General features: G+C 47.1%; 1 protein-coding gene across 2 annotated transcripts in view; it reads left to right on the forward strand.

The window, feature by feature from the left end:
- C2CD3 (C2 domain containing 3 centriole elongation regulator) overlaps nt 1-12,350 on the forward strand; it is a 429,817-nt gene that overhangs the window by 229,681 nt on the left and 187,786 nt on the right. For both annotated transcript variants that reach the window (XM_029602105.1, XM_029602106.1), the window contains exons 21-22: nt 7,040-7,308; nt 8,309-8,398. In XM_029602105.1, the coding sequence (XP_029457965.1) occupies nt 7,040-7,308; nt 8,309-8,398 (359 nt within the window). The remainder of the gene's footprint in view (nt 1-7,039; nt 7,309-8,308; nt 8,399-12,350) is intronic.

The following is a 12,350-nucleotide window of genomic DNA, read 5'->3' on the forward strand; positions in this document are numbered from 1 at the left end:
AATCAGGGCCTCCACCCCTCAGATTGCCCGGTCCTCCCTACAATTGACAATCAACACACTCCTTTCCTTAGGGTTTCTTGTCAATTACGAGAAATCTTGCTTCGTCCCATCTCAAACCTTATCTTTCATTGGGGCAGACTTGGACACCTTACAGGCAAAGGCCTACCTTCCGCTTCAACGGGTCCAAACTCTCATGTCCCTAGCTCACCAGCTCCAGTCTCAAGACACGGCCACGGCTCGCCAGTTCCTCATTCTCCTAGGACACATGGCATCCTCGGTTCAAGTCACTCCCATGACCCGACTAGCCATGAGAGTAACACAATGGACTCTACGACACCAATGGATTCAAGCTTTTCAGCCTCTGTCCTCCATAGTCACACAAGCGCTGCGCCTATCCTTAACCTGGTGGACGACTCAGGTCAACCTCCTTCAGGGCTTACCCTTTCTTCCACCGGATCCGCAAGTAATCCTAACCACCGACGCTTCTCACATCGGTTGGGGAGCCCATGTGGACAACTTTCAAACCCAAGGGTTATGGTCCAACGAGGAAGCCGAACACCAGATCAATTTCCTGGAACTTCGAGCAATCCGCTATGCGCTCCGCACTTTCAAAGATCATCTCTTTCATCAGATAATCTTAATCCAGACGGACAACCAAGTGGCCATGTGGTACATAAACAAGCAGGGAGGCACAGGCTCCTTCCTTCTGTGTCAGGAAGCTGCGCAGATCTGGGCGGAAGCCCTCTCCCACTCCATGTACCTCAGGGCCACTTACCTGCCGGGAGTAGACAATGTATTGGCAGACCGGCTGAGCCGTGTCTTCCGACCGCACGAGTGGTCACTCGATCCTCTGATAGCGACCTCTCTGTTTCACAAGTGGGGTTCTCCCCGCATAGACCTCTTTGCGTCCCCTCAGAACCACAAAGTGGACGATTACTGCTCTCTCATTCGGAGCCAGCACTCTCGGCCGAGGGATGCATTCTCCCTCAAGTGGACAACCGGTCTGCTCTACGCATTCCCTCCACTTCCTCTTGTGTCAAAGACTCTCGTGAAGCTACGCCAGGACGGAGGAACCATGATCCTGATAGCACCTTACTGGCCACGCCAAGTATGGTTTCCAATACTCCAGGATCTCTCCATCCGCAGGCACATTCCTCTGGGAAAGGACCCGCATCTGCTCACTCAAAACGACGGATGCCTCCTCCATCCCAACCTCCAAGCCTTGTCCCTGACGGCATGGATGTTGAAAGGTTAGTCCTTCAGCCTTTCAACCTTTCAGATTCCGTTTCTCGAGTCCTGATAGCTTCACGAAAGCCTTCCACAAGAAAGTCTTACTCATACAAATGGAAAAGGTACACATCATGGTGCACTTCTCAGTCCCTTGATCCCCTTTCCTGTCCAATCTCCAAATTCTTGGACTATTTATGGCATCTCTCTGAATCAGGTCTTAAAACCTCTTCCATTAGGATGCATGTCAGTGCGGTAGCCGCCTTCCATAAAGGTGTACAGGGTGTCCCTATTTCAGTACAACCCCTAGTAACACGTTTTCTTAAAGGCTTGCTCCATCTGAAGCCACCCTTACGGCCTCCGGCCCCATCCTGGGACCTTAATCTGGTTCTTGGTCGTCTAATGAAACCTCCTTTCGAACCTCTGCACTCCTGTGAGTTAAAGTATCTCACATGGAAAGTGTTATTCCTTTTGGCTATCACTTCAGCTCGCAGGGTTAGTGAATTACAGGCCCTAGTTACCTATCCGCCTTACACTAAGCTCCTGCAGGACCGGGCGGTACTCCGCACTCACCCTAAATTTTTACCTAAGGTAGTTTCTGAGTTTCATATTAATCAATCCATCATACTACCTATCTTTTTTCCCAGGCCCCACTCCAACTCTGGAGAACAGACCCTGCATACCCTAGACTGTAAACGGGCTCTAGCCTTTTACCTAGACCGTACAGTTTCTCACAGGAAGAGCACTCAATTATTCGTCTCTTTCCATCCTAACAAGTTAGGACAACCTGTGGGTAAGCAGGCTCTTTCCTCCTGGTTGGCGGACTGCATTGCTTTCTGCTATGAGCAAGCGGGCATCCCTTTTCAAGACCGTGTCAAAGCACACTCTGTGAGGGCCATGGCTACGTCAGTGGCACACCTTCGATCGGTGCCGCTTCCTGACATCTGCAAGGCTGCAACCTGGAGTTCTCTCCATACCTTTGCAGCCCACTATTGTTTGGACAAAGCTGGAAGACAGGACTCCATCTTCGGCCAATCTGTCTTGCGTAACCTTTTTTCAACGTGATGTACCAACACCCTTCCACCTTCCCGGTAGGGTGCGGATGCCCTTTACCAAATTCCACCCCAGTTGTAGTGCCTGTTGCACGTCGTTGGGTGCATTTGGTGCAAGTCAGGACATCCTCAGCTCGGTACTCACCCATTTGTGAGGACAACCATCCTGCTTGTCCTGTGAGAAAGCAAATGTTGCTTACCTGATGTAACAGGTGTTCTCACAGGACAGCAGGATGTTAGTCCTCACGAAACCCGCCCGCCACCCCGCGGTGTTGGGTTTGTTTTGTTTTTACTTTCTAGGCACTGCCTGTAGCTTTGAACATCAGACTGAAGGGAGACCCCTGCTGGCTGCAGGGTCAGTGCCTTGCTGGGCATGCCCAGTAGGGGCCAGTCAAAGTTCTGTTTAAACTTTGACAGAAGTTTTCCGTGGTGGGCTCCATCCTCGATGTCACCCATTTGTGAGGACTAACATCCTGCTGTCCTGTGAGAACACCTGTTACATCAGGTAAGCAACATTTGCTTTCTGGAATCCCTCGGTTGGGTCATCAATCAGGTCAAGAGCAACCTAGTTCCCTCTCAGTCATTGGAATTTCTGGGAGCCAGGTTTGACAGGGCAGTCGGGGAAGTTTTTCTTCCGCTGGACTGGAGAAACAAACTGATGGACCAAGTTCAGCGTTTGTTGGATCTTCCCTTGCCCAAGGCCTGGGCAAGGAAAGACCTTCAGGTGCTCGGTTTGATGGTTTCCACTCTGGAGGTGGTTCCTTGGGCTTTTGCTCATATGAGACCATTACAACGAGCATTACTTTCCTGGTGGGATCCCAAATCGGAGAATTTTCAGTTCCCTCTATCACTCACCGATCATGTCAAGTCCAGTCTTGGGTGGTAGCTTTGCCCACACAACCTGTCTCGAGGAATGGATCTGGAGATTCCAAGATGGACAGTGGTGACTATGGATGCCAGTCTCTCCGGCTGGGGAGCTGTCTGCCAATATCATTCTGTGTAGGACAGTTGGTCCCCGGAGGAGTCCGGATGGTCGATCAATCGCCGAGAGACCAGAGCGGTTTGCTTGTCTTTGCAACACTTTCTCCCACTCTTCCAGCACCAGGCGGTTCGGATTCTCTCCGACAATGCGACGACAGTAGCCTATATCAACCATTAGGGAGGCACCGGAAGTCAAGCAGTAGCCGACGAGGCGGAGCTGCTCATGACTTGGGACGGAGCAGAATCTTGCAATTCTAGCAGCCTCACACATCGCCGGGAAGGACAACATGCAAGCGGACTTCCTCAGTCTGAGGTGCATAGATCCAGGAGAGTAGAAGCTCTCGGACGAGGCAATGGATCTCATCTCTCACAGGTGGGGGATTCACCACATGGACCTGATGGCGACGAGGGACAATGCCAAGGCTCCTCGCTTCTTCAGTCACAGAAGAGGGGTCGATGCGCTAGTACTTCCCTGGCCAACCTCAGTTCTCCTGTACGTGTACCCTCCTTGGCCTCTGGTGGGCAAGGTGCTTCGCAGGATAGAGGGTCACCCAGGAAGGATAATTCTAGTGGCTCCCGAGTGGCCCCGACATCTGTGGTTTGCGGATCTCATCAATCTGGCCGTGGAAGGACCGTTGCGGCTCGGGCATCTTCCGCGTCTACTCCATCAAGGGCCTATATATTTCGACCAGGCAGCTCGCTTCTGTCTAGCGGCTTGGCTTTTGAAAGGAGGAGATTGAGGAAGAAAGGATATTAAGAGGAGGTTATCACTACCTTGCTACAAGCCAGAAAAACATCTACTTCCCTATCTTACATCAGGGTATGGAGAGTTTTTGAGACCTGGTGCCAGGAGAGAGAGATTCTGCCCAGGCATGCTATGATTACTCAGATGCTAAAATTCTTTTTGCAAGATGGTTTGGCCAAGGGTTTGTCCTTCAATTCCCTTCGGGTACAGGTGGCAGCACTCGGTTCCTTGGTTGGTAGCTCGGTGGTATCGCATCCAGATGTGGTGCATTTCCTCAGAGGAGTATGGCATCTGAAGCGTCCGGTTTGTCCTTCTTGGAGTCTTAATCTGGTTCTTCGCGTATTGTGTGATCCACCGTTTGAACCCCTTAAAACGGTAACATTGAAAGACCTCACCTTGAAAATGGTGTTTTTGTTGGCTATCTGTTCAGCTCGCAGAGTTTCTGAGTTACAGGCCCTCTCCTGTAGGGAACCTTTTTTGAGGATTTCGGACTCGGGAGTTTCTCTGTGTACAGTACCTTCCTTTTTACCCAAGGTGGTCTCATCTTTTCATTTAAGTCAATCAGTTGAGCTTCCGGCCTTTCCTGATTTGTCAAATGATGTACAGCATGCACGAGAGCTTCATTGGCTCGATGTTCGGTGTGCCTTGCTGCGTTACTTGGAGGTCACTAATTCTTTCAGACTTTCAGATCATTTGTTTGTCTTATGGAACGGTCCCAAGAATGGGCACAAGGTGTCTAAAACAACGATTGCTCTATGGCTAAGAGAAGCCATATCGTATGCATAAATTTGTAAAAGGAGGCCGGTTCCTGAGGGCCTGAAGGTCCATTCGGTTCGTTCGCAAGCAGCTTCATGGGCCGAGAGATTTGCAAAGCTTCTACTTGGAAGACGCTACATACATTTGCTCGCCACTACCGCTTGGATGTTCAGGCGCCCGGAGACTTTGGCAGTGGCGTATTGCGCGCGGGCCTTACGAGGTCCCACCCGGTTTAGAGGAGCTCTGGTACATCCCATGGTTTGGACTGATCCGGGTACATCAGGGAAAAGAAAATTAGTTCTTACCTGATAATTTTCGTTCCTGTAGTCCCATGGATCAGTCCAAACGCCCGTCCAAAGACTGGGAATGGGTAACAGGGTGATCTATACAATCCGCACATGCAAGTTTCATTTGTATTATTGCAGCATACTAAGAAAGAAAGCTACAGATTTTATATTTATGCGTTCATGTTTACAGTTCTTTTCTTGCTTGATTCATTGCTAGGCCTATTCTGCTTTGATATTCGATATACTGAAGGGATGCAGGAGGCACACCGGCTTAACTGAGGGTGCCTTTTAAGTTTATCTCTGTCTCCCCCTGCTGGAAGGGAGGCATAACCCATGGTTTGGACTGATCCGTGATACTACAGGAACGAAAATTATCAGGTAAGAACTAATTTTCTTTTCCCTGATGTACCCGGATCAGTCCAAACCATGGGATGTACCAGAGCTTCTCTAAACCGGGTGGGACCTCGTAAGGCCCGTGCGCAATACGCCACTGCCAAAGTCTCCGGGCGCCTGAACGTCCAAGCGGTAGTGGCGAGCAAATGTATGTAGCGTCTTCCAAGTAGAAGTTTTGCAAATCTCTCGGCCCATGAAGCTGCTTGTGAACGAACCGAATGGACCTTCAGGCCCTCAGGAACCGGCCTCCTTTTACAAATTTATGCATACGATATGGCTTCTCTTAGCCATCGAGCAATCATTGTTTTAGACACCTTGTGCCCATTCTTGGGACCGTTCCATAAGACAAACAAATAATCTGAAAGTCTGAAAGAATTAGTGACCTCCAAGTAACGCAGCAAGGCACACCGAACATCGAGCCAATGAAGCTCTCGTGCATGCTGTACATCATTTGAACAGCAGACCAGCAGGGAGCAGTTTGAACTGGAGGGGCCTCCATAGCGCACGCGGTTCAAACAGCTGATGTTTGACCTTCGCCTATGGATTGGGCTGAGTTGGGAGGAGGAGGAGGAGGGGGACGGCACACGAGAGGGAGAGACGCTACATTCGCTCCATAAGACGCACAGACATTTTTCCCCCGCTTTTGAGGGGAAAAAAGTACATCTTATGGAGCGAAAAATACGGTAGTAACATAGAATGACAGAAGATAAAGATCACAAGGCTCATCCAGTCTAACCATTTTCCCTTCCTGTTTCAGTACTGCCAGACTCTGTTTGATCTTCAACTTTACTTTCATGTCCCGACAGCTGAGGATCTTCTGTGCTTATTTATTTCTTGGATTTATTTCCTCCCTACTTTCTTAAATTCTCATATTATTTTTTGCTTCCTCCATTTGCACTGGGGTGGGGGTGTTATTTCACGCAGCTACCTGAAAAAAGTACTATTTAGTTACTTTTCAGTCTTTTTACTCTGAGCCTCATAGAATGACCTTTTCTGGAATATATTTTCCACTGAAACCTTTTGATTCTTGTGCATTATTTATATCTTTTGATATATTTGATCATCTCTATCATATTCCCCTTCTCCCTCTGTTCTTCTAGGGTATGCCTGTTTAGGTCCTTAAGTTTCATTTCATTATAGTGTTCACTGTGTACAGTTTTGGTAGAACTCCATGGGACTACCTCTACTCTGTATCCTTTTGGAGATGTGACTTGCAGAACTGGGCACAATACTGCAGATGAGGCCTCACCAGCAATTTGTACAGAGGCATTTTCAGCTCCTCTTTGTAGTACAGTGTTGTAGCCAAATTGATCTCGGAGAAAAATGGATTCTTTGTAGGTTGTGGCATCTTTTCTTGAGCCCAAATAAGAATTATCCAAAAATTAGGGTCTACTCGTACTAATGATTCCACACGGGCTGTTTTTCAGATGGGATCCATTTGAAGAATGGATCTGAAATGTCTCAAAAGCTAGCATGCATTATCATCTTTGATTAATTTTTTGGGCCAGTAAGTGACACAGTTTCCAAATTATCTAGATTTATAAATCTAATATTTTCACTCTTAAATTGTTCTCTCCATTTCTCCTTCTTAAATATAGAGTTGTGGCAGAACATGACCCCTCATTCCAGTACATTGCAGATGTGGGTGTGAATGCCTATGTCTCCATGCACCTTTCCTTCCTTCCCAATGATCAGAAACGGAGCACTCGCGCTGTGGCACGGACTTTCTGCCCAGAATTTGACCATCACACAGAGTTCTTATGTAACCTTGTGATCCAGCGCAGTAGTGGAGAAGTCTGTAGTCTGGCAGAACTGTTACAGTTTGCAGAAGTCGTCTTCTTTATATATCACCAGAGCATTCAAACAGGTAAACTGGCATTAGTAAGTTCAGCCTTGTCGGGTGGGAAAGATGACTTTTTTAGACAGTGGTGCTGAAGTCCTGCTGTCTAGAGGATCTGAAGGAAACAGCCCCAGGGCTGAAGTAAATTTAGAAACAAAAAAAAGATAGGGGGCAAAGGGCAGGGGAGGTTGGGTGGAGGGGTAGGGAAGTTCCCTCCGAGGCTGCTTCAATTTTGGAGCGGCCTGGGAGGGAACGTGAGAAGGCAGCGCGGCTCGGCGCACACAAGGTGCACAATTGTGCACTCCCTTGCATGCGCCACCCCCGGATTTTATAACATGCGCGCGCCTGTGCACACATGTTATAAAATCGGGCGTACATGTGTGCGCGCCGGGTAGCGTGTGCACATGTACCCCTGTGCACAACCTTTTAAAATCTACCCCTATATGTAGTTCCCCTAAGAAGCCTATTACATGTCAAAACTTAGGCCTATTTTGGGATTTTGTGATATTTTGAGTAGTATGTTACCCTGTGAAAACTGCTAATATAGCCTCTGTAAGATGTTATATTCAGAAGGATTTTGGAAGTATGATAATGCTGATCTGACTTTTAGAAGTGTGTTTGATGGGTGGGCTTTAGTGAAATGTGTTTGGTAAATATGAGGTGTTTATGCATGGTTTAAAAGAAGTGGGTGGGCATTATAATGTACAAATATATATACATACGTAGATATATACAGTGTATGTGTATATATATATATATATATATATATATATGTATATGTGTGTGTGTATATATATATATATATATATATATATATATATATACGTACATGTAGAGAGATATACAGTGTGTGTGTGTGCATGTGTTTACATGATTTTTAAGTAAAGAGCAAATTAATGTCTTCATATAATCTTGCAGCATTAATAGGGTGCAAAGGTCTGACAGTCTTACACTGGTACAAGTAATGGACAAACTGATTGACTTAATCCTGTAAAAACAAAGTTTTCATTTTTTGGGTGGTTCACAGGAACTGGTACAACTGGAACTCCATCATCACAAGATCATCTGCTGGGACTAGTGAAGGTTCCAACAAAGGATCTGTTAACCAGGAGATCAGGTAAAGACATTGTACTAGATTACAAAGAATCATTCTGGAGGACAAGCCCGATACAGAATTCTCATGCATAAGGGTCTGGGGTCAGAGCTATAAAGCTAATGCTCTGAAGCCAGCGTGCTCTCCTGGATATGTGCAGGACTTCTGTTTTGCAGTGTCCAAACAGGAATCCTCTTGATTCTATTTTTTTTATGCAGCACTCTCATGTTTTTCCATCTTTTGGGTAGTTCTTTTTCAGAAAATTATTTTCGAGCCCTCGCTTGGTTGGTACTTTCCTGAGTAGAGTTTCTTAGGTTTTTGGGTGGGAGATTTGTTGTTTTTTTTAAGTTTACTTTCTTTTTTACATGTCATCTCTTTGAATTTTCATCTATGCTGTGCAATCATTTGATTTTACTGTAGCAATTTTTCAACCGATGTCTAAAAAAGAGAAGGCCAGCAGTTTCAGAAAATGCCCCCATGCAACTAAATGATATCTATTACAGACCCACATTATTTATTTATTATTTATTTAACACTTTTCTACACCGACCTTCATAGTAAAACCATATCGGATCGGTTTACATCGAACAGGGTAAAAACTGAAGTGACAACTAGAATAAAATAAGCAAATGAAGTGGAAGAGGCAGAGTTACATTCAAACAAGGGGTAAGAACTTGGAAGCTTAATCAGCTGGAAAGAGAGGTTGAAAGCCGGCGGTAATTATAAATATAATACAACAAGCCGTTAAGCCCGTTAAAACGGGCTACATCCCTCTGTCTCTCACCTCCCCCTCTTTCTCTCTCCCCTCACTCTTCACCACCCCCCTCCCTCACCCACTCCTCCCCACCCTCCCTCTCCTATCACTCAGTCCCTCCCTCCCACTCAGTCTCACTCACTCCCTCCCCCCTCTCTCCCTCCCTCTCACTCACTCAGTCCCACTCACTCAGTCCCTCAGTCCCACTCCCTCCCTCAGTCCCTCCCCCTCACTCAATCCTTCCCTCCCACTCAGTCACTCCCTCCCCCTCCCTCTCACTCACTCAGTCCCACTCACTCTCCCTCAGTCCCACTCCCTCCCTCTCTCTCTCCCAGTCCCCCTCCCTCCCTCAGTCCCCCCTCTCCCTCTCACTCAGTCCCACTCCCTACCTCTCACTCAGTCCCTCCCCCTCACTCAGTCCCTCCCCCTCACTCAATCCCTCCCCCTCACTCAATCCCTCCCTCTCACTCAGTCACTCCCTCCCCACTCTCTCTCTCCGTCCCTCCCTCCCACTCAGTCCGTCCCTCCCTCTCTCTCTCTTCTCCCTCCCTCGCTACCGCCCGCTACCGCCGTCGCCCGCCCGCTACCGCCGTCGCCACCGCCGCCGCTCGCTACCGCCGTCGCCGCTACCGCCGTCGCTCGCTACCGCCGTCGCTCGCTACCGCCGTCGCCGCTACCGCCGTCGCTCGCTACCGCCGTCGCCGCCCGCTGCCGGTACCGCCGCTGCTGCCACTGGACGCCGCCATTTTTTTTTCTTTCTGAAGCTGCCTCAGAGCGACGTGCTCGCCCGCACATGCGCGGTAGAGCTGGTCTCTACCGCGCATTTGCGGGCCGTCGGTCACAGGCCATTTATAAGGTAGATAGAGAAAAAACATAATACAATAGAGAAAAAACAGGTTAAATCATCGTGTGCTTAGAAGTACCGGAGTCCATCGTTCATGTTTGGTGTCCCTAAGGGACAAGCACGACATCCCTGGTTGTATCCCAGCAAACAGATGACTCCTAAAGGATGTTGGACCCATCTAGAACTTATTGAGAAAAGCCCAGGAGCTGCACTAGATGTTGGTAGTGTATGAACATTGGAGAAATTAACTTTTGTTGAAATTGAGCACCAGTTAGGGCTTGAAAAGACAGAGCATCCTCTGGTTCCCCTCTCCCCCATGAAAGTGAATGATTCTGCTTCATTGGTACCAGCATCGGGATTCGGCATCAGTGCATTGAGAGAATGCAAAGAAACATCAACACAGTTCCCCTCCAATGCACGATGCTGGCCTCAGCCATACTTCATCCTAGGCATCACTTCAGAGAGGGCCACTGACCCTCAAGGTGGTCTAGGGAATCACAACAATCTTCAGAGGCCAAAGGTGCAGCTACTGAGTCATCTCAGGTGTCCCAGGAAGCTATCGCCAATCCTGCTGTTTCCCATGTAGTTTTAGTACTGGCAGTTTTTGAGGAGGAGTTAGAGAGAAGGATCCAGGAAGTGGTGAATCGATATGGTTAAAATCAGTGCATCCACATCATCACTGGTGATGCAGACTGTTTCCATCCAGTCCTGGAGATTCTGATGGTGCCTGGCGGTATTGCATCGATGAAGAGCAGTGTCTGTATCTGATCTCACTACACCAATGTCAGTCTCCAGTGCATCAGGGGAGGAAGCTCCACAGAGGCAAAGTGACATCAGAGACTAGGTCCCAACAGTCAAGGGTAACCCTCACTGAGGCCTTGGCTGTTAGTCGGGAAAAGACTGACAACTCCTTCACTCTATGCAGAGCCAGAGTCTGAGCATTTCTTGGGATTTTTCAGATCTGAGGACTACTCTTATCAGGCGGAGTCAACGCCCCCCTCCCCCATACCTTCAGTTAATTAGAAGGCTGATAGCATGTATCATACCCTTGACTGGGTTGGGAGAAAGGTTTAGCAGAATGCTATACTTTCCTGCACAGCATTTATTTATTTACAAATATTTATATTTCACACCTTCCCAATGTTATTTCCGTACTTATTACAAGAAAATATTCATCATAAATAAAATGTAGTAAATAGACAACATAAACACACAAAAACATCTTATGCTTCAAATAAAATTATTTATAGGCTTCCTTAACATAAAAAGATTTAAGCCTCTTCCTAAAAACTTTGATATTGTGCTCCCCACAGCTCCACTGGTCTTCGTTGACAAGGAGTGGAGGAGTAGCCTAGTGGTTAGAGCAGTGGGCTGTGAACCAGGCAAAACCAGGTTCAAATCCCACTTCAACCTCAGTTCATCCTCCATTGCCTCAGGTACAAACTTAGATTATAAACCCTCTTAGGATAGGGAAATGTTTACAGTACCTGAATGTAATCCGCTCTGAAGTGCTGAAAAAGCAGAATATAAATCAAATCATATTCTTCCTTAAGGAAAGCATCACAGACTGGAAGCACTGGTGGGACAAGGGTCAGGAGTATGGAAAACCTTTGGTTAGTTTGATCTACGATGTTTTTGAGACAGCATCGAGAGCCTCTGCCATTGAGATTAGGGTTCACAGATCTCCATTTGTATGTGCAGGATTGAATGTCCATTTGTATGTGCAGGATTGAATGTCCATTTGTATGTGCAGGATTGAATGTCCATTTGTATGTGCAGGATTGTATGTCCATTTGTATGTGCAGGGCATGCTAACATGCCCTGCAAGGGAGAACATCTATTTGGAGATAAAGTCAGAGAAGCAGTGGGTCATATTAAAGACTACTTAAATTAGTAGCATGTGCTTCATCTTTTAGTAATGTTAGCTGTTATCTCTTTTATTAATTTAATGTATTTTCTCTGTCAATATAATTGTACACCGTAGTGAAGGCCTTGCCAATGTGACGGTATAGAAAAACAGTAAACTATAAATGATGGCAGATAAAGACCACAGGTCTATCCTATGTGCCCAGCAAGTTGCTTTTGGTAGTAATTGCCCCTCTGTGCAGTTTACTCCCTTGCCTGCTGTTAAGAGTAGTAACTGCTGCTCCGTGTAGGTTACCCCCATGCAAAAGTGTTTACTCCTAAAGTTAATATAGGTTAACCCCATTTTTTTCATTTCCATCTTCTAACCTGTAGGGATCCACAGTGCTTATCCCATGCTCTTTGGAATTCCATTATCATTCTCGTATTTACTGCCTTTTCTGGGAGGGCATTACAGGCATCCACCACCCTACCCTCTCTGTGAAGAAATATTTTCTGATATTAGTTTTCTTTCC

The sequence above is a fragment of the Rhinatrema bivittatum genome, chromosome 5, assembly GCF_901001135.1.
Source record: "Rhinatrema bivittatum chromosome 5, aRhiBiv1.1, whole genome shotgun sequence".
Taxonomy (NCBI): Eukaryota; Metazoa; Chordata; class Amphibia; order Gymnophiona; family Rhinatrematidae; genus Rhinatrema; species Rhinatrema bivittatum.